Below are 27,083 nucleotides of genomic sequence, written 5' to 3'. Positions count from 1 at the left end.
AGGCTTTCAAACAGCAGCGTACTGTGTTAAGGAATACCAACTGGGCTTGGGGACTTCCCTCCCCACCCCTAGAATTTCAAAAACATAAAGACTCATCGGCAAGCCGTATTAACATTCTTACAAACACAGATGATCTCCAACCAGATAACATGTTAAATGATTAACTATGGTTCCCATGTTTCAATTAAACGGGTCTTTTCTTCACGCATGAACTTCCACTTTCAAGGACACAACCAGGTCCTACCTTCTCTACTCTAAAACAATACTGGACGGTTTCTATAATCAAGGGAATCACTTTAAAAAAACCCACTTATTTCCTAGAACAAAATAAGGGATCAGTGGCTAAGAGAGTCAAAATAGAGTAGAGAGGCTATTCTAGAGGTTACTCTTATGCAAACTTCAGTGAGATACTGCTAATTGACGAGCTCCAACCAACAGCGTTCCTGTAAATACTACAGAATCCCCATGGCTCTGAGACTCTATTAAAGTTTCATTTTTCGGAAACCTGAAACCTCCAGATGGTTCCTAGGCCAGATAAACCCTGGAACCCAGAGTTGCCAATCTCTCCAAGAGCACGAGTCAGTTGCATTTCCCTATCTATAATGCTGATACCCTTTTCCAACATGAAGTTAGAATGGGCACAGCCCAATATCCCTAAAGACTGGGAGAAGAATCAAAGGAGAAGGAGAAGTTATAACTGAGAAGATAAGATTTAACTCATGAATATGACTGCTGAATCATTATTTTGTTATTTCTTTTTAGTCTCCAGTGTCTTAGAGGAGCTAGAAGGAAATACCTGAAATTATGGAACTGCAACCCAGACCATACTTCGAAATTTGTCCTAATTACTTGTTAAAATGCACTTCAAAATTTATCGCTTTTTTATAATAAAAAAAGTTAAGCAGGGAGGGGGTGCCCTAAGGCTGGCTGGGGTGGTAGAGCCTACAGGAGGTGATGCCCCTGCACCATGGACAGGTCCACTGTCCCCCGGGGCCCAGCCCACAACAGCCACTGTGGTGGGCAGGACGGGAGGTCCCCAGTACTGGCACTAAGGGGTGGATTTGCTCTTCCCACAATCTAACAGACTATATAGTCCCTGGACTTGACCCCATGACCCCAAGGCTGACACTGGGCCAGATAGTTTTAGAGATTTTTTTTTTTAATGTCATTTTATCAAGATACATTCACATACCAAATAATCATCCAAGGTATTCATTTCTCTTCCCTCTTTTGGTCAAAAAAAGCTTAGAAAAATGTCCTTTTTTTTCTTTAAGTATTTATTTTGAAATATAACATATAAAAACAAAAAGCAATAAATTTCAAAGTACATTGTAACAAGGAATTATAGAACAAATGTCAGAGTTCTGCATGGGTTACTGCATGGGTACAATTTTAGGTTTTCCCTTTTAGCTGCTCCAAGACATTGGAGACTAAAAGAAATACCAATATAATGATTTAACAGTCATACTCATTTGTTAAATCCATTTTTATCTGTTATAACTCCTCTTGTTCTTTTGATCCTTCTCCCAATCTTTAGGGGTATTTGTGCTATGTCCTTTCTAATTTTTTCATCTTGGAAAGGGGTGTTAATAATATGGGATAGGGGGATAGAACTAATTGGTGTTCTTGAAAAAACTGGCCTCTCTGGGTTTCAGGACTTACCTAGACTAGGAATCCATCTGGAGGTTGTAGGTTTCTTGAAAGTAATCTTAGTATGTGAAACTTTTGTAGAATCTCAGAAAGAGCCCTAGGTGTTCTTTAGGGTTAACAGAAATGGTTTGGGTTGGGGTTTGGCAAACTGTGGTAATCAGCAATAACGAGCTAAAGCTTGTGTAAGTGCAGCCTCCAGAATAGCCTCTCAACTCTAGTTGAACTCTCACAGCCATCGATACCTTATTTTGCTACATTTCTTTTCTCCCTTTCGGTCAGAAAGGCATTGCTGATTCCACAATGCCAGGACCAGGCTCATCCCTGGGAGTCATCGCTGGAGTCATGTCCCATGTAGGGCAGGAGGGTAATGATTTCCCTTACAAGGAGTAATGATTTCCTTTACAAAGGTGGGTTGAAAGAGAGAGAGAGAGGCCACATCTGAGCAACAAAAGAGGTCTTCTGAAAGTAACTCTTAGGTGTAAATACAGATAGGCTTAGCTTCTCTGGTACATAAGTAAGCTTCACAAAAGCAAGCCTCAAGGTCAAGGGCTTGGGCTACTGACTTGGGAATCCCTAACATCTGAGACAGTATCAGGGGTTTCCCCAGTGGTAAAGCTTAATAGTTCCATATATTTTTTTACCATCCTTCAAGGGACTTTGCCAATACTTTTTGTTTGTTTTTTGGTCAATACTTTTCTTTTTTTTTAACTTTTTTATTGTATAATATAACATACATACAAAACAAAGAAATAAAAAAGCAATAGTTTTCAAAGCACTTTTCAACCAGTAATGACAGGACAGATCTCAGAGTTTGTCATGGGCTAAAATACAATCCTCTCAGATTTTTCCTTCTAGCTGCTCTAGGAAGCTAGAAGGCATAATTGTTTTTTATCACCACAATCGACTTTTTCTTCTTTTTTTGTGAAAAATAACATACATACAAAAAAGCAATAAATTTCAAAGCACAGCACCACAATTAGTTGTAGAACATACTTCAGAGTTTGACATGGGTTACTATTCCACAATTTAGGTCTTTACTTCTGGCTGCTCTAAGATACTAAAGATAAAAGACATATCAATTTATTGATTCAGCAATTATATTCATTTGTTAAATCCTATCTTCTCTGTAATAACTCTACCATCACCTTTGATCTTTCTATTCTTTTCTTTAAGGGTGTTTGGGCTATGGCCATTCTAAATTTTTCATGATAGAAGGGTCTGTCACTAATATGAGGTAGGGAGATGGAACTATCTGATGTTCTGGAGAGGCTGGGCCCTCTAGGTTTCAGGACTTCTTTGATCCAGGGACCCATCTGGAGGTTGTAGGTTTCTGGAAAGTTACTCTAGTGCATGGAACCTTTGTAGAATCTTATATATTGCCCTAGGTGTTCTTTTAGGATTGGCTGGAATGGTCCTGGTTGGAGGTTGGCAGGTTATGATAGGTAGCAAGGTCTACCTGAAGCTTGCACAAGAGCAACCTCCAGAGTAGCCTCTCGACTGTATCTGAACTCTCTCTGCCACTGATACTTTATTAGTTACACTTCTTTCCCCCTTTTTGGTTAGGGTAGAATTGTTGATCTCATGGTGCCAGGGACAGTCTCATCCCCGGGAGTCATCTCCCAGGCCGCCAGGGAGACTAACACCCTTGGATGTCATGTCCCACGTAGAGGGGTATGGTAATGATTTCACTTGCAGAGCTGGGCTTAGAGAGAGGCCATATCTGAGCAACAAAAGAGGTCCTCCAGAAATAACTCAGGCATACCTACAAGTAAGCTAAGCTTCTCCACTACCTACCAATACTTCTTAATTATCTGCTTAACATACTCTGGGGTGTATCCAGGCGTCACCCTAAGCTATACAGAATTACAAGCCCTCATTCCCATTTTGGGCTCTCTGTTTGGGTCGTTTAAATGATCTTTCCAGACAGGTAGAGTTAAATCATGTGTTACAGAAAATTTAGGTTTTGGACAAAATAAACCTCTCTTTCTTTGGTCTCATGCAGTAGGTGAAGTTCTAAAATTCAGACAATGTAGAGACATGGTCTTAAGTACCACTATCAACACAGTTCTGACAGTACTTCATGACAATGGATGGTGGTCATTGCACAACAGATGCTCCTTAACCAGGGATTTCTGCTAACTACCCTAAAAGAAGTCACGTGACACTGTCTTATGATGGCACCTAGCACAGCCCGAACCATCACAAGATACAGTGGTCCAAACAGAAGTATCAGAGAACAACATATGTATTTTCTGATGGATGTGACAAGGATGAAAAAAATGTCATACTGCCACTGGGAAAGAGCGTAGAAGATACCAAAGAACATGTTCAAGGTGGCATGAGTTCCTCAGCTTTCTAACATCCAAAGAAAGTGAAGGATGCAATCAAGAGAAAGCAACAACCAATGGGAACGATCTCTCCTTGCCATATCTGCCCCAGGGCTGGACATTTATGGAGAACCTTTGAAGTGGTGCCTGTGGAAATCAGAGAGGCTGTGAAAACAGAGGCAGGAGTGGCTGGAGTGGATGCAACTTCAGATGGATGAAGTGAAGGGCTTATAGAGGAGGCATTTACTAAACCAGCTGGCCAACTGGTTTTTGACAAGGTTGTCAAGTCCACTTGTTGGAGAATGAACAGCCTCTTCAATAAATGCTGCTGGGAAAACTGGATATTTACAGGCAAAAGAATGAAGGTGGATCCCTTACCTTACACTGCATACAAAAATTAACTCAAAATACATCAACATCTTAATTTTAAGAGCTAAAATTATAAAATGCTTAGAAGAAAACAAAGGGAAATATTTTTAGGACTTTGTATTAGGCGATGGATTCTTAGACTTCACACCAAAAGCACAAGCAACAAAAGAAAAATTATATAAATTGGACTTCATTAAAATGAAAAACTTTTGTACATCAAAGGCCATTATCAAGAAATGAAAAGATAGCTAAAGTGATGGGAGAAAATATTTGGAAATCCTCTAGCTGATAAGGGTTTAATAGCTAGAATATATAAAGAGCTTTACAATGCAACAACAAAAAGAAAAACAGCCTGATTTTAAAAAAATGGGCAACGGTGTGTTGGCCAGGACGGAGGCAACACACATATGTGACACTTCCAGAGAATCTGGATATGTCGTGTGAAAAACATTAGAATATTGGGACATATGTAAAAATAACTGCCAGCAAAGAGGCGTCAGCAAGCAAATAACTGAGCTCAACCTCTCAAATGAGGCTAGAAAACCTGATAAATGAAGCACCAACCAAACAGAACCTGGACCCACTGCATCACCCAAAAGAATTTACCAGCATGTCCTGACCTAAACACTGTGATTTTAAGCTGTGAATGGAGATGAAGCTTCTACACTGGCCCCATGGGCTGAGGAACATCAGGGTATGCCAGCCATGGAATACTATGGTTATTCTGGAAGCTCTGTGTTTGCCACCACGCTTGAGGCCATTTCCGTTAATTGTCTGCGGGTCTCCAAAGCTGCTGATCTTCAGAGGGGAAGAGGGGAGGGTGTGCCAGAGGTCTGGAAGTGGGGGTGGCTGGGGGGGGTCACAGCTGGGTTGTGCATGAATCTGCCTCAAGCTCAGGGATTTGCTTCAGTCTGAGACACAAACACCTGGGGGTTGTTTTTAAGTTCACAGGAACAGAGTAGATTTTACTTAAAATGTGTAATGTGTTACAGGAAGTTTAAGCAATGCAAATCACATTTTGTTATTTATTAAAACCAACTCCAACTGTCCTCTGGCTATATGTTTCCTAGGCTGTTGCCTAGTGAAGTACTTATCTGCCTTTTGAAATAAAATATTAAAAAAAATAATAATAATAACATGGGCAAAGGACTTGGACATTTTTCCAAAGAGGATTTCAAATGGCTAATAAGCACATGAAAAGATGTTCAACATCATTAGCCGTTAGGGAAATGCAAATCAAAACCATGATGAGAGGCCACTTCAAGGCTATTATTTTCAAAAATGGAAAATAAAAAATGTTGGAGGGGATGCAGAGAGATTGGAACTCTAGTGCATTGTTGGTGGGAACGTAAAATGGCGCAGCCACTACAGGAAGCAAACTAACAGTTCCTTAGAAAGTTAAATATAGAATTATTATATGATCTAGCAATTCCACTCAAGGTATATGCCCAAAGAAAGTGAAAACAGGGTCTCAAACAGATACTGGCACTCCAGTGTTTACAGCAGCATTGTGAACAACAGCCAAAAGGCAGAAATAATCCAGTGACCATCAATAAATGAGCGGATACACAAAATATGGTGTATACATACACACAACGGAATATTATTCAACTCATAAGACGGAATGAAATTCTGAGGTACGCTGCAATATGGAAGAACCTTGAAAACATTATGCTTAATGAAATAGGTAAGATACATAAGGACAAATATTACATGATGACACTTATAAAATAAACCTAGAAATAGCAAATGTGCAGAGACAGAAAGTAGATTAGAGATTACCAGGGACTGGGAGAAGGGGATGAAGGGGGAGTTTTGCTTGGTGGGTACAGAATGTTTACAAATAAAAATTAATAATATTTTTGCAAAAAATGGAAATTAACAAGTCTTGGCGAGGATGAGAATCCTTCTACATTGCTGGTGGAAAGGTAAATGGTGCAGCCACTGTGGAAAACAATTTGGAACTTCTTAAAAAGTTAGACATAAAATTACTGTATGATCTGGCAATTACACATCTAGACATATACCCAAAAGAACAAAAGACGGGGATTTGGACAGATATCTCTACATCAGTGTTCATAGAGGCATTATTTGCAAGAGCCAAAAGTTGGAAGCAACCCAAGTGTCCATCAAGAAATGAATGGATAAATTACATGTGGCATATCTATGCAATGGAATATTTCGCAGCCATGAAAGAAATGAAGTTCTGATACATGCTACTACATGGAGGAACCCTGAAGACATCGTGTTGAGTGAAATTAGACACAAAAGGACATATTATATGATTTCACTTATACGCAATAACCTGGAAACATGCATATTAATAGAGACAGAAGTAGAGTATAGGTTACCAGGGACTGGAGGGGGGATGGGAAGTTATTACTTAATAGATAGAAAGTTTCTGTTTAGGGTGATGGATACATTTTGGTAATGGATGGTGTAGATGGTAACACAACATCTTGAATGTAACGGACACCTTTGAATTGAATGCTTAAAAATGGTTTATAGTGGAAACTTTATGTTGTATGTATATTACTCTCACACCCTACCCCCAAATAAAAAAATGAAAACCAAATGGCCTACCAATTAAGGGAAGATTCTTTTCCTCATACAGGGGCAATTCATTTGGATTTGACCTGTTGTTTCTGGCTGGTTCCTTTCCAGAGGTACTCCCTGCCTGTAGTAGTCCATTCTCTTGAGTCCCTATTCTGACAACCTAAGAATAGAGAACAGGACTAGAACAAAAATAGTCTGGGTTTGAGTTCTGATTCTTTCACTTCCTTTCTAGGCATGAAACTCTGGGCAAGGCACTTTGCATTCCTGAGCCTCAATTTTCTCATCTATAAAATAGAGATAAGAGTTGGCTCATTGAGTTAGTAGGATCAGCATGCTGAGGTATATACCAGGGCTTTATTAACTTTTATGAATGGTGAAGTGTTACACTAGGGTAGTATCATCTTTAACAAGCTGGTTTTCTAGGCAGTTTGGGAAGAAGGAGGGGGTGATGGAGTTTGGCTGCTCAGCTTCCTGAAGACAATTGGAAATGTCTAAGAAAAAGACATTTTCTCCAAGATAAGCTTTATCTCTAGTTTTCAGCTCCATGCCAAGAAAATGGGGGAGGGGGAAATTCCATGTTTCACAGAAAAGAGGTTAGCAGGTATAATAATTTGAAGTGATTATGTACTCCAAAAAAAGGGTCATGTTCTTTTAATCCATTCTGTGGATGCAGATCTATTGCAGGTTAGAATCTTTTGATTAGGTTATTTCAGCTGAGATGTGATGCTCCTCATTTAGGGTGGGTCATGATTCTTTTGCTGGAGTCCTTTGCAAGAGGATAAAGCACATACAGAAGCAAAGAGATTAAATTAAGTGAAGCTCATGGAGAAAAGCCCTGGAGAAACTGAGAGGACCCACAGAAGCACAGAGAGGAAGACGCTGAAGCCAGAAGTTGAAAACAATGAAACTGGGGAAAAAGGACTAGTAGATACCAGCCATGTGCCTTCCCGTGTGACAGAGGTGTCCCAGATGCTGGCAGCCTGTCTTCAGAGTCCAGGTACCATCCTGTTGATACCTCGAGTTGGACATTTCCACAGCCTAAGAACTGTAAATTATAAGTTAATAATCCCCATTGGTAAAAGCCAGTCAATTTCTGGCATGTTGCATTCCAGCAGCTTTAGCAAACCAAAACAGCATGGAATGTGCTTTATCAGGGAACTATTAACAATCTCCAGCCCTGGGGTTGAAAGAGTAACAGTGGCAACTAAGTTATTAAAATGCAAGTTTAGTTCTGGTTACAACTGTTGCCTTTGAAAGAGGTTAAGAGAAGGCTTCATTGCCGGGTTTGTTTAGTTAGGGCAGGGTGGGTGTGAAATAACCTGTCACAGTCTCTGGTGTCCTTATCCAGCGGAGTTACATTCTAGACACTGGGCTAAAATGCAGTATTGCTTTTAAATAGCCCTCCAAGATATTCTCCCCGGTTTTGCAAATTACCCAGACAAATTTAGTTTCACGACCAAAGTGGCATAACCTGGAAGTAGTGTTAATGTCTGACTTTCCATGGCACTTCTAACCCTTTGGATGTCAGAGAGGATCTGTCTCCAAATGACAGCCACAGTTGCCTAAAAAGTGAATTTATTAATTTCTGCTTGGCTTCCGGCTGGCCACCTGCTTAATTTCTCGCAACATCCCTTTCTTGTGGGTTTGGCCACAAAGGAGATGAAATTACAGTTCAGAAAAGCAGACTCCTGTGCAGACAATTAGACCTTTTCAAAGGTTCTTTCCATTCAGCATGGCTTATGTTGGATGTTCCCTTGACAGTTTTGTGTGAAAAAGCTGGGCCTGTCTAGAAAACAGGAAGCTATGGAAAATTATTGCTTTTTGCCTTTCTCCTCTAACCCCCTTAATGAAGGGCCCGTCGTTCTACTAGCTTTAAAAGCTCCATGTACAAGAGAAATTAGTAAATATCTCGAGGCGAATGAAAATGAAAACACAACATATCAAAACCTATGGGACGCAGCAAAGGCAGTGCTAAGAGGGAAATTTATTGCCCTAAATGCCTACATCAGAAAAGAAGAAAGGGCAAAAATTTGGGAATTAACTGTCCACTTGGAAGAACTGGAGAAAGAACAGCAAACTAACCCCAAAGCAAGCAAAAGGAAAGAAATAACAAAGATTAGAGCAGAAATAAATGAAATTGAGAACATGAAAACAATAGAGAAAATCAATAAGACCAGAAGTTGGTTCTATGAGAAAATCAACAAGATTGATGGGCCCTTAGCAAGACTGACAAAAAGAAGAGAGAGGATGCAAATAAATAAGATCAGAAATGGAAGAGGAGACATAACCACTGACCTCACAGAAATAAAGGAGGTAATAACAGGATACTATGAACAACTTTACGCTAATAAATAAAACAATGTAGATGAAATGGACAAGTTCCTAGAAAGGCATGAACAACCAACTTTGACTCAAGAAGAAATAGATGACCTCAACAAACCAATCACAAGTAAAGAAACTGAATCAGTCATTCAAAAGCTTCCCAAAAAGAAAAGTCCAGGACCAGATGGCTTCACATGTGAATTCTACCAAATATTCCAGAAAGAATTAGTACCAACTCTGCTCAAACTCTTCAAAAAAATTGAAGTGGAGGGAAAGCTACCTAATTCATTCTATGAAGCCAACATCACCCTCATACCAAAACCAGACAAAGATATTACAAAAAAAGAAAACTATAGACCAATCTCTCTAATGAATATAGATGCAAAAATCCTCAACAAAATTCTAGCAAATCGAATCCAACAACACATTAAAAGAATTATACATCATGACCAAGTAGGATTCATCCCAGGTATGCAAGGATGGTTCAACATAAGAAAACCAATTAATGTAATACACCATATCAACAAATCAAAGCAGAAAAATCACATGATCATTTCAATTGATGCAGAGAAGGCATTTGACAAGATTCAACATCCTTTCCTGTTGAAAACACTTCAAAGGATAGGAATACAAGGGAACTTCCTTAAAATGATAGAGGGAATATATGAAAAACCCACAGCTAATATCATCCTCAATGGGGAAAAATTGAAAACTTTCCCCCTAAGATCAGGAACAAGACAAGGATGTCCATTATCACCACTATTATTCAACATTGTGTTGGAGGTTCTAGCCAGAGCAATTAGACAAGAAAAAGAAATACAAGGCATCAAAATTGGAAAGGAAGAAGTAAAACTATCACTGTTTGCAGACAATATGATACTATACATCGAAAACCCAGAAAAATCCACAACAAAACTACTAGAGCTAATAAATGAGTACAGCAAAGTAGCAGGTTACAAGATCAACATTCAAAAATCTGTAGTGTTTCTATACACTAGCAATGAATAAGCTGAGGGGGAAATCAAGAAACGAATTCCATTTACAATTGCAACTAAAAGAATAAAATACTTAGGAATAAATTTAACTAAAGAGACAAAAGACCTATACAAAGAAAACTACAAAAAACTGTTAAAAGAAATCACAGAAGACCTAAATAGATGGAAGGGCATACCGTGTTCATGGATTGGAAGACTAAATATAGTTAAGATGTCAATCCTACCTAAATTGATTTACAGATTTAATGCAATACCAATCAAAATCCCAACAACTTATTTTTCAGAAATAGAAAAACCAATAAGCAAATTTATCTGAAAGGGCAGGGCGCCCTGAATTGCTAAAAGTATCTTGAGGAAAAAAAACGAAGCTGGAGGTCTCACGCTGCTGGACTTTAAGGCATAATATGAAGTCACAGTGGTCAAAACAGCATGGTATTGGCATAAAGATAGATATATCGACCAATGGAATCGAATAGAGTGCTCAGATATAGACCCTCTCATCTATGGACATTTGATCTTTGATAAGACAGTCAAGCCAACTCACCTGGGACAGAACAGTCTCTTCAATAAATGGTGCCTAGAGAACTGGATATCCATATGCAAAAGAATGAAAGATGACCCGTATCTCACACCCTATACAAAAGTTAACTCAGAATGGATCAAAGATCTAAACATTAGGTCTAAGACCATAAAACAGTTAGAGGAAAATGTAGGGAGATATCTTATGAATCTTACAATTGGAGGCGGTTTTATGGACCTTAAACCTAAAGCAAGAGCACTGAAGAAATAAATAAATAAATGGGAGCTCCTCAAAATTAAACACTTTTGTACATCAAAGAACTTCATCAAGAAAGTAGAAAGACAGCCTACACAATGGGAGACAATATTTGGAAATGACATATCAGATAAAGGTCTAGTATCCAGAATTTATAAAGAGATGGTTCAACTCAACAACAAAAAGACAGCCAACCCAATTACAAAATGGGAAAAAGACTTGAACAGACACCTCTCAGAAGAGGAAATACAAATGGCCAAAAGGCACATGAAGAGATGCTCAATGTCCCTGGCCATTAGAGAAATGCAAATCAAAACCACAATGAGATATCATCTCACACCCACCAGAATGGCCATTATCAACAAAACAAAAAATGACAAGTGCTGGAGAGAATGTGGAGAAAGAGGCACACTTATCCACTGTTGGTGGGAATGTCAAATGGAGAGAATGTGGAGAAAGAGACACACTTATCCACTGTTGGTGGGAATGTCAAATGGTGCAACCACTGTGGAAGGCAGTTTGGCGGTTCCTCAAAAAGCTGAATATAGAATTGCCATACGACCCAGCAATACCATTGCTAGGTATCTACTCAAAGAACTTAAGGGCAAAGACACAAACGGACACTTGCACACCAATGTTTATAGCAGCATTATTTACAACTGCGAAGAGATGGAAACAGCCAAAATGTCCATCAACAGACGAGTGGCTAAACAAACTGTGGTATATACATACGATGGAATATTATGCAGCTTTAAGACAGAATAAACTTATGAAGCATGTAATAACATGGATGGACCTAGAGAACATTATACTGAGTGAGACTAGCCAAAAACTAAAGGACAAATACTGTATGGTCCCAGTGATGTGAACCGACATTAGAGAATAAACTTGGAATATGTCATTGGTAACAGAGACCATCAGGAGTTAGAAATAGGGTAAGATAATGGGTAATTGGAGCTGAAGGGATACAGACTGTGCAACAGGATTGGATACAAAAACTCAAAAATGGACAACACAATACTACCTAATTGTAATGTAATTATGTTAAAACACTGAATGAAGCTGCATCTGAGCTATAGCTTTTTGTTTTTTTTATATATTTTTTGTATTTTTTTTAATTTTTTTCTCTATATTATCATTTTATTTCTTTTTCTGTTGTCTTACTATTTCTTTTTCTAAATCAATGCAAATGTACTAAGAAATGATGATCATACATCCATGTGATGATATTAAGAATTACTGATTGCACTGTAGAATGGAATGATTTCTAAATGTTGTTAGTTAATTTTTTTTTAATTAATAAAAAAAATCTAAATTTGTAAATTTATCAGAGTATAATCCTATATTAATCCAATATACTTATATTACACTTAAAATATAATCACTTAAATTCACAGATTATTTTGTTAAGAAGTAACTAAAGGAATATAGCAGTTTGATTTTGCGTGGGAAGTTTTTCATTATTTGGTAAAGCAAAATAGAATTTTAAGTTTAAAAAGTTCATACTTGACATAGTTTAAAGTTAGACTATGTTAAGATCTTAAGGCAGGTCTCCCCTCATTTTTTTTTAACTGCTCACTACCCCCACACATGCACCCAATGAACATGCTCCATTTTTGACATATAGTAAGGGATCAGTCATTGTTGGGTTGGGTTAAGCTGAGCTGAGCAGATTTAAGAGTAGATTTAAATAAAGTTGAATTGAATCTACAGGGCAAGAATTAAACTTGTACTAATGCAAAAAAAAAAAAAACTCCATGTGACATTTACTGGTCACATTCCATTCCTTAGGATCAACTCTGGGCTGAGTTTCTTTAGCAATAGCTTAAGGTGTTGGAGGTTATATCTATTAAAAAAAAATTCTCTATTAGTTTTCATTTTAGATGGTGGCATTGGCTTGTAAAAACAATAAAAAATACTACCAACCTGTAACAGTTTGGATGTATTCAGTAGAACATTTTACCACCCACTCACAGACTCAACGAAAATATTATATATTCCAAAATCTATGAAACCATTTTCTAATTAACAGTAGTTAAACTGGTAAAGTTAGTAACTTTGGACTTTGTTTCAATGAGTAATTTGATATATTCTAGTGATTTTTCATTTTTTAGACAACAGCCTTTTTTTTTTAATGGTTTGCTGATGATGATTTCTTACCTTTACCCTCCAAATGAAAGATCAAACTAACCCATGTTTATACTCCAAATAAATGTAGCTCACTGCTGCATAGTAGGGTGTAGATGCCATATTGTATTCTAAGGCGTCAGACAGCAAAGCACTTGGGTGCTGGGTCTGCTGTAATGGTTACTGCTGCCAATCTTACCTTGGCTGTCCTCTCAGCTTTCTGTGTAGGGAGTGAGGAATGGGCAAGGGAAAAACCCTCTCCAATGGCAATTTTCATTCATCCTCATGGAATTTCATAACACTTTCATAGAATATTGAGAGCATTCTAAGCATTTTACTCACCCTGCATTATAGCTACCATCAGGTTTCCTCCATTGCAATCACAGATACCCAGTTTCTGAAGGCCTATAAACCCTAAGAGTGTGCACATTCAGTATAATCCCTGAATATATATCTAGAGCAACTTTATATTATAGCTGGATAGGAACGAATAGACCCAGCTCTCCAAACACCATTATTTTTGCAAGTGAGACAGCTGCAATTCCTAGGGAGAAAAGGCCCTTTCAAGGCACTGGTAAAGCCTCCACTTATCCCCCCTACAGTTTTTCTCATCCTACATGCCATGTATACCAAGTGTGCATCCAGCATCATACGAAATATGAAGCCTCCTAATTTACCTGCACTCCTCACCTTGCCCCTGTCATTACAAAGCCTGGAACACAGAAGGCACTCAGTTAACTGAGAATGGACAAAGGAAGATAAAATCCACAGGCACCCAAGTGAAAATCTAGAAGGTATGGCAGAAGAGGGATTAAGAATGTGAGAAAAGTACACAAACAAAACGCCATGTGGCTTCAGGTCATCGTCCATGGAGTGGTTTAGTGCCTGGGCTCTAAAGTCAAGGAGAGCTGGGCTTTTTCATTCAACAAATATTCATTGTGGGCCTACTTTGTGCAATCAACTGCAGGCCTACTTTATGCACGCAATTGCTAGGGGAACAGACAGGTGAACAGTATAAAATTAGGCCTTGTTCCAACCCCTCCCAACATGAAAAAGTTAAAATGGTCATAGCCCAAAAGCCCCTAAAGAGTGGGAGAGAAAGATCAAAGATGATGGTGGAGTTATACAGAGAAGGTAGGGTTTAACAAATGAATATGACTGTTGACACTAAATTGATATTTACTTTAGTCTCCAGTGTCTTAGAGCAGCTACAAGTAAAAACTTAAAACTGTGGAATTGTAACCCATACCAAACTCTGAAATCTGTCCTACAACTAACTGTTGTGCTGTGCTTTGAAATTTATTGCTTTTTTTGCATATATGCTATTTTTCACAAAAAAGAAAAGGAAAAAATCTATCACGATGATAAAAAAATACTTATTCCTTCTAGCCTCCTATGTTCTGGAGCAGCTAAAAGAAAAAATCTGAGATGATGGTATAGTAGCCCTTGACAAATTCTGGGATCTGTCCTGTAACTACTTGTTGAGAGTGCTTTGAAAACTATTGCTTTTTTCTTTCTTTGCGTTGTATAAATGTTATATTATACAATTAAAACAAAGTGAAAAAAATTATGCCTTGTTCACATGGGTGAGAATAAAAGAAGCCAATAAGCACAGTTAATTTCAACTGGTGACAAATGCTACAAAAGAAAAAAAAAAAAACACCACAGGGGTAATGTAACAAAGGATGTGTGCAGGAGAGGGACAATTTTAGACAACACAGGCAAGGGTAGGCATCCTCGGGGAGGTAGTACTTAAGCTGAGAGTCAGCTGACCTGACTCTAAACATGAACGGACAGCTGTGTGACCTTGGGCAGGTTACTCAACCTCTCTGAGCTCCAGTTTCCTCATCTGGATTAAGAGACTGGAAGAATGTAAAAATAAATGGACCCAAATCACCTAGCACACACACACAGCAGATATTGTGATTATCATCACTCAGGGAAGGTTCGAGATCTGAGACACTTGAAAGATCGGGGAAAAGCACGTTAACGCAAGGGCCGCTAGCGACTACCACTACTCCAAGAATCCACTTACTTGCATCTCTCTTGCCTGCTAGACAGCGAATTCTAGGGCAGGGGCCGGTGGTCTCCTCTCTGTCCTCGCGCCCAGCTCGGCATCAGGCAATGCAGCCGAGAGCTAGGGAGCCTGGGGGTCGGGGACCACCTGGTCACTTAGCAATCGCTTGCGCCCACCGCGCTGTCGCCCTTTCCCGCGGCAGCCATCTTGGGTGTCCTCCCCACGGCGAGTTCAGTCACGCCGCGGCCGGGGACAGCATGGCACGGCGCGCGGGCGCGTGGAGCATCTGTGACCCCCTCCTTCAGGGGCGAGACTCGCCACCCAGTGGGGCCGCCAGGGCGCGCGGAGGGTGTGCTGGAGGTGGGGTGAGCTGTCAGGCAGCGGGATCCCGGGGCCTGCAGGGTGCAGGAGTCCCCAAGATGCCGGGGACCCCAAGCCCGCGGGGTCCCCGGCTCCACGCGGGGACGTCCGACCTCCGAGCCTGGGGGTGGGGGGCCTCTTTCTACACAACCGGTCCGTGGGCGGGCGCCCCCCGCCCCGCCCGCGCGCCTCGGCGAGGCTCCCTGCTGCGCTCCCCACCCCCCCTGGCCGGGGCTCCCACCCGCGACTCACCGCTTCCCGGGGGCCGCCGCCCGCGCCGCTCGCAGGTCCCCCGCTCCGCGCCGCCTCCGCCGCCACCGGAAGCGCTGCTCCCGCCACGGCGGCCCTGCGCGCCCCCGCCGCCCCGGAGCGCGTCCCCGGAGCGCGTCCCCGAGCGGGCGGATGCGCGCCCCGGCCGAGATGCCACGAGGCCTGGCTGGACCAGGTCTGCGGCCGCGCGCGGGAGGCCAGGGGGCCCCGCCGTCCGCGGCCCTGCGCGCCAGCCCCGCGTCTGGGCCTCGCCTAGGCGTCAGGTTCCTCGTCGGCCTCTGGTCTCCACCAGGAACTCCCGAGTCCATACTCACAGTGGCGCGGAGACCTGCTCAGACCAAGGCCATCGTTTTCTGTTGTGCTTTCTTCCATTGGAGTACTCCTCCAAATCATTCATTCACTCGCTCCGTTAGTTCCCTTAAAGCAGCGTTTCCCAAAGTGTGGAACCACTGATGCTACAAGGTGATTTTTAGGTGGTACAAGCGGAATGTCCTGATTTAGGCCTTTAAAAGAATCGCTCTGGCTGCTGTGGGGACAACAGGCCTGAGGCCAGTCGGGAGGTTGCTGGGGTGAGCCAGGGGAGAGATGATGGTGGGTTAGACCAGGCTGGTAACGCTGGAGATGGTAAGAAGTATTGGATTCTGGGCATATTTTTGAAGGCAGATGGAATCTAGTGAACGATAAAATACATTATGTTCATGATAGGAAGATACCATGTTTAAAGATGTTGTCTCCCCAACTATGTGATGATATTGTGAGCCACTGATTATACACCACATATGGAATGTTTGTATGTTAAGAATGTTTGTATTTTGTTTTATCGACAGAAATATTTTTTTACAAGATGCTGTCTCCCCAAATTAGTAGAATTACTAATTACTCGTAATGTAAAGCAATTCCAAACACAAGTCTAGGGTGGGTCAGGGTGGCTCAGCAGGCAGAGTTCTTGTCTGCCATGCAGGAGACCCGGGTTTGGTTCTCGGTGCCTGCCCATGCAAAAAACAAGCAGACACAATTCCAACAACACTAGCGTAGATGACGGGGTGTGTGGATAGCTGGACAATTGACTGTAAGATGCACATGGAAAAATAAAAGGCCAGAAATAGCCAAGATGGTTTGGAAGAAAGAGCAAGGTGGAGTGACTCAGCCTGCAAATACAAAAGTTGTTATAATTTGATGGTAAATAAGAGAGATGGTGTGATTGTGCAGGAAAAGCAAAGAGCTTACTGAAACCAAGTTGAGATTCTGGATGTGGGCCTCTGCATACATAGAAACCTGCTGTGCTCTCCCCTCGTAGATCAAGAGAGGTCATTCTAAAGGTTATTCTTAGGTAAGACCCAGCTAGATATCACAAACTGCTGCAAGCAACAATGCAGTCTCAAGCCACAATGTAAAGTCTCAAGCAAGAATGTCTCTGAAAACCCTAAGGACATCTGGGTACCATAAACAAACCATAAGATAATGAACTCAGTTAACTATGTAATCTGAAGGACAATTAGAGTACCCAAATACCATTAACCACAAATAACTTGTCAAATGTTCTTTTCCATTAAAAACTCTTGCCTAGGAACGTCAAGATGGGACACAATCTGTGTTGCTACCTGAATCTATGATCCCCAAATTGAAATTCTAACACCTCAAATAAATGTCTTTGTTGCCTTACAGCCTAATTTGTTATTTCTAGGTTGATAATGTACAAGCAAGATCACTAAGTGAAAAATCATTAAGATGGAAAAACTCACACTCCTACGTGGGACATGACTCCCAGGGGTGTAAATCTCTCTGGGACAGAACTCCCACAATGAGCCGGGACCTGGCATCAAGGGATTGAGAAAGCCTTCTTAACCAAAAGAGGGAAGATTGAAATGAGACAAAATAAAGTTTGGGTGGCTGAGAGATTTCAGGGTCAAGAGGTTATCCTGGAGGTTATTCTTATGAACTATATAGATATTCCTTTTTAGTTTATGGTGTATTGGCTGGGGGGAAGTGCCTGAAACTATTGAATTGTGTTCAATCTAGTAGCCTTGGTTCTTGAAGACAATTGTTTAATGATAGAGCTTTTACAATGTGGCTATGCGATTGTGAAAACCTTGTGTCTGATGCTCCTTTTATCCACGGTATGGACAGATGAGTAAAAAAAAAAATTTGATAAAAATAAATAAATAATAAGGAGGATACAGAGTGTAGTAAATTGGGTGGCTGGAAATACTAGTAATCAATGAGAGGGAGGGGTAAAGGTTATGGTATATATGAGATTTTTCTTTTTATTTCTTTTTCTGAAGTGATGCAAATGTTCTAAAAATGATCATGGTGATGAATACACAAGTCTGTGATGATATTGTGTGCCATTGATTGTACACCATGAATGGACTTTATGTGCGTGAAGATTTGTCAATTAAAAAAAAATATATATATATATGTATAAAAAAATCACCACCTCGGACAGTGCAATGGTGGCTCAATGGCAGAATTCTCTCCTGCGGTGCTGGAGACCTTGACTTAATTCCCAGAGCCTGCCTATGCCAAAAAACGAACAAACAAAACACCTGACAGTCATCAATGATGTCATAATAAAAGACTGTTCACAGATGGGGAGGAAACGTTGTTAACATATGGATCTGGCAAACAATATGTAGCCAGAAAATATAAGAAGCATTTACAAATTAATAAAAGGACAGAGAAACCACCCAACAGAAAAACCTGGAAAATACATGAATATAGGCGGTGCACAAAAAGGGAAAACATATGTTCTGGAAGTATAAGGAAAGATATTCTACCTGGTTGGTGATTTGGGACCTTTGCACAGGTTTCACAGATGCTTTGGAGTGGGTGTCCTCATCCTTAACTTTTTTATGAATGTTTACCAGCTTCTGCTTTTTGCTATGCCCTGTGCCAAGTGCTGAGTTCACATAATAAAAAAGGAAAAAAGGTTCCTCCCTTCCAAGAGCTTATGGGCAAGAGGAGATAGACATGCAAGAAAGTAATTACAATAAATAATTACATTTATTATATTTGTATATTATACTGTTGCAATATACAATTGCAACAGTATAAATGTGAGGTGTTTACCTAAGTGTTATGACAGCACAGAGAGGGATTGACTAGGTTTCCTGCTGAATGGGGATGGCAGGGATGTAAATTAAATACAAAGTACATTACGGATCAGTGGCCAGAGAAAGATACATGGCAAATGTGATGGTTCAGTTCTGGTGTCAACTTGGCCAAGTGATGGTGCCCAGATGTCTGGTCAGGCAAGCACTGGCCTAACCATTGCTACAAGGATGTTTCATGACTTGTTGATAAACTGGAAAGCTGGTGTGTTAAATCAGTTGATTGCATCTGTGGCTGATGACATCTGCGATCAATCAAGCATGTTTCCCACCAATGAGATAATCCAATCAGTTGAAGGCCTTTTTTTTATTTAAGGTAGAAAAGAGACTTTTTAACTGCTTCTTCAGCCGATGAGCTTCTCCTGTGGAGTTCGTCCAAACCTTTCATCAGAGCTGCCAGCTTCTCAGCCTGCCCTGAGAGGAATGTACTCTTCCATTCCCATGGTTGCATAAGACACCTTTATAAATCTCATATTTACAGATATCTCCTGTTGGCTCTATTTCTCTATAGAACCCTGACTAATATAGCAAACAAGCAACAAACCACAAAGGCATGCAGCAATGAACTTTATTTTTATTGGGTTCACTGGATGGGTTTGCTGATCTTCACTGGGCTCTCTCGCTGGGTAGGGGGCTTCAGCTAGTACAACTGGGCACACTCGGCTCTGTTTCGCTTTCCTCATTTGTCTAGCCGGCTGACCAGGTATATGCACATGGCAAAAGCAGAGAAGGGAGAGTGAGCATAGACATGCTTGAGAGCTTTTGAGCCTTGGAATTGGTATGCTCTCATTTTTGCTGCAACCTATTGAGCAAAGCAAATCACAAGACTAGCCCAGAATCTGGGGGTGGGGAAATAGATTCCATCTCTGATGGAAGGAATGGTGATATGATCTTGTAAATAGATAGAGATATTTAGAGAGGTGGAGAATTGGGGACACTATTTCTTGGGCTCCCCCATCCCCAATTCTGCCACAAATGGTTTTTGTATTTCCAGCATTCCCATTTCCTTTGGGGAGCTGCCCCTCCCTCACTTCATTTGATGCTGGTCAGTTGTCAATCACGAGACCTTATCTTCCCATATTTGTCACAATCCTGGGTACCGTAACCCAACCTGGGCCAAACAGAATCTTGCTCTGAATTATACACAGACACTGGGAAAGAGAAGCCTTTAATTTTTTTTCCCCATTAGGGTTGTTAAGCTGGGAGAATGTAGATCAGTTGTCTGGGCTGTCCCTTTTGCAAAAATGAAACAGCAGAGTTGGATGACATCATTTCAAGCCTGGGGCTCAGCCCAGCTTGAAGTGAGATCCATCACCACCACACAAGGGCTTTGCAGTTATATGAGCCAATAAATCACACCCACCCTCATACTTTTAAAATTTTAAGCTCTTTGAGTTGGCTTTCTATCCCTGATTGACTGAAGAATCCACAGAGGAGGTGACATTTGAGCTGAATTGAAAAAAGTGAGAAAAGGAGGTTGGACAAAGGAAGAACAAATGAGAAAGAATGAATGAAAAATAAAAGGCAGATGTCTACATTTTGTGTTCCCATCATTGTTTTAAATGAAGATTTTTCAGAAACAGCTTCCGTGAAGCTAACATTGTATATTTCAGCTCTGTTGATAAGGAAACAGAGTGCTTGGGAATTCTTGCTAAGCTTGAACAGACAAAGATTGCAAAACCCTTTCATATTAATATGGACTTTGAACCTTTTGGGACAGAGAAAAACAAAACGATGCTAAGTCAGCAAAGATGGGGGTCATTTCTGTGCATAGTATAAGTTCAGTGACCCAAGGAGAGATCTTGCTGAGTATATCACAAGACGAAGGTTTTCTCATGGTGGAACGGGAAAGCTGGTGAGAATTAATTTTTTTTGTTTTAAATAAACATTTTTAATGAAAGCTTTGAATTTCCAGATAATATTAGCAAAGTCATTTTGATGATAAAAGAAATACATAATCATCATATGAATTTGAAAAGTACATGCATGCATTCAACCCCCACCCCTACCTCCTGATCTTCCTGTTAGATTTTGAGTATATTTCCTTCCAGTATTTTATTTCCTGACCCATCAAACTTCCATTCATCCGTGCTTGAGTTTCTGCTCTCTGTTCAGTGGCACAATTCCTAAAGATACAGCGATGGGATAGAGCTAATCTGGATTTCTGATTTCACCTCTATCCTGTCTGGCCATGCAACCCTATACAAACTAGTTTCTTAACCTCTCTGTGACTTGATTTCTCTATCTCTAACACCAGCTAAGGATAACACCTGCTTCACATAGCTATTGCAGAGACTGTTTGAGTTTATGGATGTGTAGAGATTAGCATGGTACCTGACCCACAATGAGATACCATAAAGAAAAGCTGTTATTATTAGTGTCCCAGCTTCCTGATTCCCATCACAATTCGTATATCTCTCTGCTGGTCTTTACCTCATTGCACGTAACCATATTATGTAGTCCTGTCTTCTCTCTACATCGTGAACTCTTTACATTAAGAAACACCATCTTATTTGACTCTCTCTCCTCAGTGTCTACACAATGCAGGGTATCTGGCAGATTCTTTTTTCTTTTTTTTTAACCTTATTTGGAAATAGGGTCTTTGAAGATGCTATTAGTTAAGATAAGACCAAACTAGGTGAATGTGTCCTTATAAGAGGGGGAGAGGAGACACAGACAGACACAGAGAGAAGACAAAGTGAAGATGGAGGCAGAGATTGGAGTGATGCTGCTGCAAGCCAAGGAATGCCCAGAATTGTCTGCTGCCTCCAGAAGCCAGGAGAGAAGCGTGAAACAAATTCTTCGTTAAAGACATCAGAGAGAGCATGGCCTTGCCAACCCCTTGATTTCAAACATCTAGCCTTTGGAAATGTAATAATATATTTTTTGTTATTCTAAGATACCAGTTTGTGGTACTTTTTAATGGAAGCCTTAGGAAATTAAGACAAAAGATTTCCTGGCAGAGGTGACAGACACACGAAAGCAAGATGATGAGTCGGGGAAAGGTCATTTGTTGCAAAGACAGCAGTATGTACATTGGCATAGAGGTACACCAGGTTGGGTGTAGGAGGGTGTTTTAGTTTGCTTGATTGTGCATGTAAATACCATGCAATGGACCGGCTTAAACAATGGAAATGTAATGGCTCAGGGTTTTGGGGTTAGGAAAAAAATTTCAAATCAAGGAGATGCCATCTCCCCAAAGACTGTGGTATTCTGGGCTGGCAGTCCTTGGTCTTTAGCTTGTCACGTGGGGAGACACATGGTGGCATCTCCTGGTGTCTCCCTTCTTGTGCTGATTTGAAAGTATTATTACCCCAGAAAAGCCATGTTTTAATCCTAATATAATCTTGTGGGAGCAGCCATTTCTTTTAATCCTGATCCAATACTGTAGGTGGAACTTTGATTAGATTATCTCCGTGGAGATGTGGCGTGCCCAACTGTGGGTGAGACCTTTCGTTAGATGGAGAAGTGGTGCCACCCATTCTAAGTGGGTCTTGATTAGTTTACTGGAATCCTTTAAAAGAGGAAATAATTTTGGAGAGAGTCAGAAATGACAGAAGTCTCAGAGCTGACAGAGAGAGCAAATGTAGATGCTTGGAGAGCAGTTTCTTCAGTGACAGAGACAAGGATGTTTGGAGATGTCTGGAGCCCAGTAGAAATCATCATGAGATGTTAAGCAAGCTGGAACCTGGAGAGAGCCAAGGGAAGCCAAGAGATGAACACCAGTCCCAGAGAAACAAAGTGAGGAACCCCCGCAGGAATAGAGGCTGAAAGCAGCAGAGCCCAAGACCAAGGGACCAGTAGATGCCAGCCAGGTGACTTCCCAGCTGACAGAGGTGTTCCTGACACATCGACCGTTCTTGAGTGAAGGTAACCTCATGTAGGTGCCTGAATTTGGACACTTTCACTTCCTTAGAACTGCAAACTTGTAACTTATTAAATTCCCCCTTTTATAAGTCATTCTGGTATATTGGATTCCAGCAGCTTGCAAACTAACACACTGGGTTCCTCCCACTGTGGCTTTCTCTCTGTTTAAATTTCATTGCACTTATAAAGGATGCCAGTAATGGATTAAGACCCATCTTGATAGAGGTGGGCCACACTGTAACTGAAGTAACATTATTAGAAGATCTTATTTACAATGGATTCACACCTATAGGAGTGGATTAAGCTTAAGGACACATTTTTTGGGGGGAAGCTGAGATCCTTGGGGGGGGGGGGGGCTGATGGGAATGGGGTGGGCCTGGTTAGTTGGTCCCAAGGGATGGGTGGGGGCAGGAGACAGGGGTAACCACCCCTTACCTAAATGGGGGTGTGTATAGCTAGAGGTTGAGTTGGAATTCTGCCTGGGAGACAAGTAGAGGTCAAAACTGGAGGGAACTTCCTGATGCGTTCCTTCATTGGCGAGGTTAGGCAGAGAGTGGGATTTGGGCTAGAGGCCGGGGTAGGGGGGGGGGAGGGAAATCAAGGGAATAGCAGAGCAGAGAAGCTGGAGGGTCAAAGGGGACAAATGAACAATCAAGGGTGTTTCTCAAGGCATAGGGCGGGAGTCAATAGGTTTTCATGGTGACTTGCCCAAGTTTTATCAAGGATCCTTTAATCCAGTATTTCTCAATCCTGGTTGCACATTAGAATCTCCTGGGCACCTTTAAGAAAAACAAACTCCAATGACCAGGCCACACCCCAGACCAATTACATAAATTTCTTAAGGGGTGGGCCCAAGAATCTGGATTTTTAAAACTTCAGTGTATAGCCAGGGATGGAAACCACAGGTATAAAGGGATGAATCAGAAGCCAATGAACCAATAGAACCTTTCTTCAATTGATCCAGGATGGTGCTTTCTGTTCTCGAGCTACAGGTTTTGCTTCAGGATTCGGTGGTCATCACAGAGTGGACCTGCCTTTCGCTGCACTAATGGGCACTAATGGGTAGACTGGCCTTCATCCTTTGTTCCTCAAATATGCAGACAATCACCCTAAAGCATTCCTGTTTGGGAGTGAAAGCCAGGTATATCACACACACACAGAGCATCAGGAAACCACCACATCAGGAATCTGCTCTTTGTTTAAAAATAAAGCCATGCTAAATACCGCTTAGAAGTCTTGGAGGCTATAGAAAATGTTGATTATACTGAGAAGGCTGAGTCACTCCATTATGGGTTTTCAGGGACTGATTCATTAGTCAAATTAATCTCAATATAATAGCACAGAAATAAGGGAGAAATAATATCTCACATTTCTTTTTGCTCTGGTTAAGCACTCACTGTTCTGATTCCTTGACTCTTTTGAAAAGAATATGCCATGCTTGCTGTTTGGATCCAATCCATTCATTCATTTATTGACTGAGCACCAGCTCTATGATGACATTAGACATGGTGGCATTAATGAAAGAGTCCCTCTCTCCGTGGAGCTTACATTCCCAGAAGGGTGATGGACAATAAATGATAGCTCCACGACTGCAGAGAGTTGCAAGTTAATGGAAGAAAGCTGGATAAGAGAATAGAGCAAGATGGGGCGGGGGCAGTATTTAGAAGGGACATTCAGGGAAAGCCATCCTGAAGAAGTGACAGCTGAGCTGGATGAAAGGAGGGAAGAAACTATGCAGAGATCCAGGAAGGAGGCTTCTGGCAGAGGGAAGTGCAAGCAAAATTGCTTCCTGACTGTCGTAAATGCAGAAGCTGCAAAGGAACTTTGCAGTTGTATGAATTTCTGATAGGAAAAATCAGACCAAGACCGAGTTGCTGAGGTTTTAACTAAGTCAGGATTCCAGCTGGCTCATATAATGCCTTTTTGGGAATTATGAAAGGACACCCTCTTTGGCAGACAAGTTACAAAAAGACACTTCTCCCTATGACTGAAGCAGTCCCAGGTTGTCCCAGGGTGTAAGCAGAAATCCTATTGGATTCTAGTCCCCACTTGGCTTTCTTGCCTGGGGGTGTCTTTGTGCAGTGCACGGACTGTGCAACCGAATGTAGCAGCCCTTTCTGAGATTCATTTTAAAACAGACTGGCTTAAGTTATAGGAAAATGGCAAGACGGAAGAGATTTTCTTTTTCTGTCTTTTTTGTTTGTTTTTTAATGGTTTTGAAAACTCTTACCAGGAAACCTGAAACATTTGTGTTAGGACAATACTTTGAAATATTAACTAGTTAACTGATTAACTGGTCTCTGTCTCAACACCCTTTTGCTCTCTCTTCCTTTCCTGCTAAATAAGTAGGTTGTTCTGGGCTGATTTCCTCAGCGGAAAGTTGTTACAATACAGAACGGAAGTCTCTAAGCTCTGGCCTTCAAATAAATCTTAGTCCTTTGCAAACCACATTTCTGCTTTGCAGCCTAGCTCTTAGGGGAATGGAGAGGGATTGGATGGAGACAAAATGTTTCAAAGAAGCATTATATGTGAGAGCATACTTATCCCTTTTCTTCTTCTTTTTTTTTTTTTTACCCCTCCCTCTCATTGACCACTAGTATTTCCACCTACCCAATATATTTAATCTTTGTTTCCCCTATTATTTGTTTATTTTTTATCCAAATTTTTCACTCATCTGTCCATACCCTAGATAAAGGATACATCAGATATAAGGTTCTCACAATCACACAGTTACATTATAAATATTATATCTTCATACAAGCATCTTCAAGAAACAAGGCTACTGAGCACAGCTCTACAGTTTCAGGTACTTCCCTTTAGCCACTCCAATACACCATGAACTAAAAAGGGGATATCTATATAATGCATAAGAATAACCTCCAGGATACCCTCTTGAATCTGTTTGAAATCTCTCAGCCACTGACATTTCATTTTTTTTCTCATATTCTCTCCCCCCTTTTGGTCAAGGTTTTCTCAGTCCCTTGATATCAGGTCCCAGCTCATCCTGGGATTTCTGCCCCACATTGCCAAGGAGATTCATACCCCTGGGAGTCATGTCCCACGTAGGAGGGGAGGGCAGTGGGTTCCCTTGCTGTGTCAGCTTAGAGAGAGAGGCCATATCTGAGCAACAAAAGAGGTTCTCTGGAGATGACTCTTAAGCCCAATTTTAAGTAGGCTTAGCTTATCCTTTGCAGGAATAAGCTACATAGGGGCAAACCCCAAGATCAGGGGCTCCGCCTATTGATTTGGGTGCCTCCACTGCTTGTGAGAGTGTCAGAAATTCTTCAATGGGGAAGTTGAATCTTTGCCTCTTTCTCCTCATTCCCCTAAGGGAATCCTGCAAACACTTCTTTATTCATTGTCCAATCACTCTGGGATTCATCAGGGCATCACACTAACCTGGACAAATCAACAAAATCTCATGTCCTATTCAAGATTTCATGTACTTACAGTGTTGAACTAAACTGACCATAGAACTTATATTAGGAAATGCACTATCCAAAATATAAATTTTGCACCAAATAAACATCTCTCCCTTTAGTCTCACACAAAAGTTGAAGTTTTAAGATATGAACAATATCATCTTTTACCCAGTCTTCTGATATACCTTAGTCCTACCCAGATCAGCTTCATTCATATTTCTACTCGATGTCTGATCACTTTTTAACAGTTCCTGTATAGGGTTAGTGCTGCCTTTGTTTTTTTTCTTTTTTTTTACTTTTTATTAATAGAACCAATCAACATACAATATGAACAGTCTTTTTTTCATCACATAGTTGTATATTCATCATCATGAGCATTTCTTGGAACATTTGCACCAATTCAGAAAAAGAATTAAAAAGAAAACAGCTAAAAATTCATATATACCATACCCTTACCCCTCTCTTTCATTGATCACTAGCATTTCAATCTACTAAATTTATTTTAACATTTGTGCCCCCTATTATTTATTTATTTTTAATCCATATGTTTTACTCATCTGTCCATAAGGTAGATAAAAGAAGCATCAGACACAAGCTTTTCACAATCACACCGTCACACTGTGAAAGCTATATCATTATACAATCATCTTCAAGAAACATGGCTATTGGAACACAGCTCTACATTTTCAGGCAGTTCCCACCAGACTCTCCATTACACCTTAACTAAGAAGGTGATATCTATTTAATGCATAAGAACAACCTCCAGGATAACCTCTTGACTCTGTTTGGAATCTCTCAGCCACGGACACTTTGTCTCATTTCTCTCTTCCCTCTTTTCTCAATCCCTTGGTGCTGAGTCTCAGCTCATTCTAGGATTTCTGTCCCATGTTGCCAGGAAGATCCACACCCCTGGGAG

General features: G+C 40.8%; 1 protein-coding gene across 3 annotated transcripts in view; it reads right to left on the bottom strand.

Moving 5' to 3' along the window:
- SFXN1 (sideroflexin 1) overlaps positions 1-15,839 on the bottom strand; it is a 64,207-nt gene extending 48,368 nt beyond the window's left edge. The window contains exons 1-2 of one of the 3 annotated variants that reach the window (XR_013166345.1): positions 15,751-15,784; positions 15,157-15,267 (exon numbers count right to left, since the gene is read on the bottom strand). Coding sequence is in view for 1 of the 3 variants with exons in the window: in XM_077137687.1 (XP_076993802.1) it covers positions 15,157-15,162 (6 nt within the window). In the remaining 2 variants the exon portion in view is untranslated. Of the gene's footprint in view, positions 1-15,156; positions 15,268-15,750 lie in introns of all 3 variants that reach the window. The other 2 variants (XM_077137687.1, XM_077137688.1) reach the window with 2 other exon arrangements.
- Between the last annotated feature and the right edge of the window lie 11,244 nt (positions 15,840-27,083).

Source organism: Tamandua tetradactyla, chromosome 20 (assembly GCF_023851605.1).
Source record: "Tamandua tetradactyla isolate mTamTet1 chromosome 20, mTamTet1.pri, whole genome shotgun sequence".
In the NCBI taxonomy this organism is placed as follows: Eukaryota; Metazoa; Chordata; class Mammalia; order Pilosa; family Myrmecophagidae; genus Tamandua; species Tamandua tetradactyla.
This window is presented reverse-complemented; position numbering and strand designations above follow the sequence as displayed.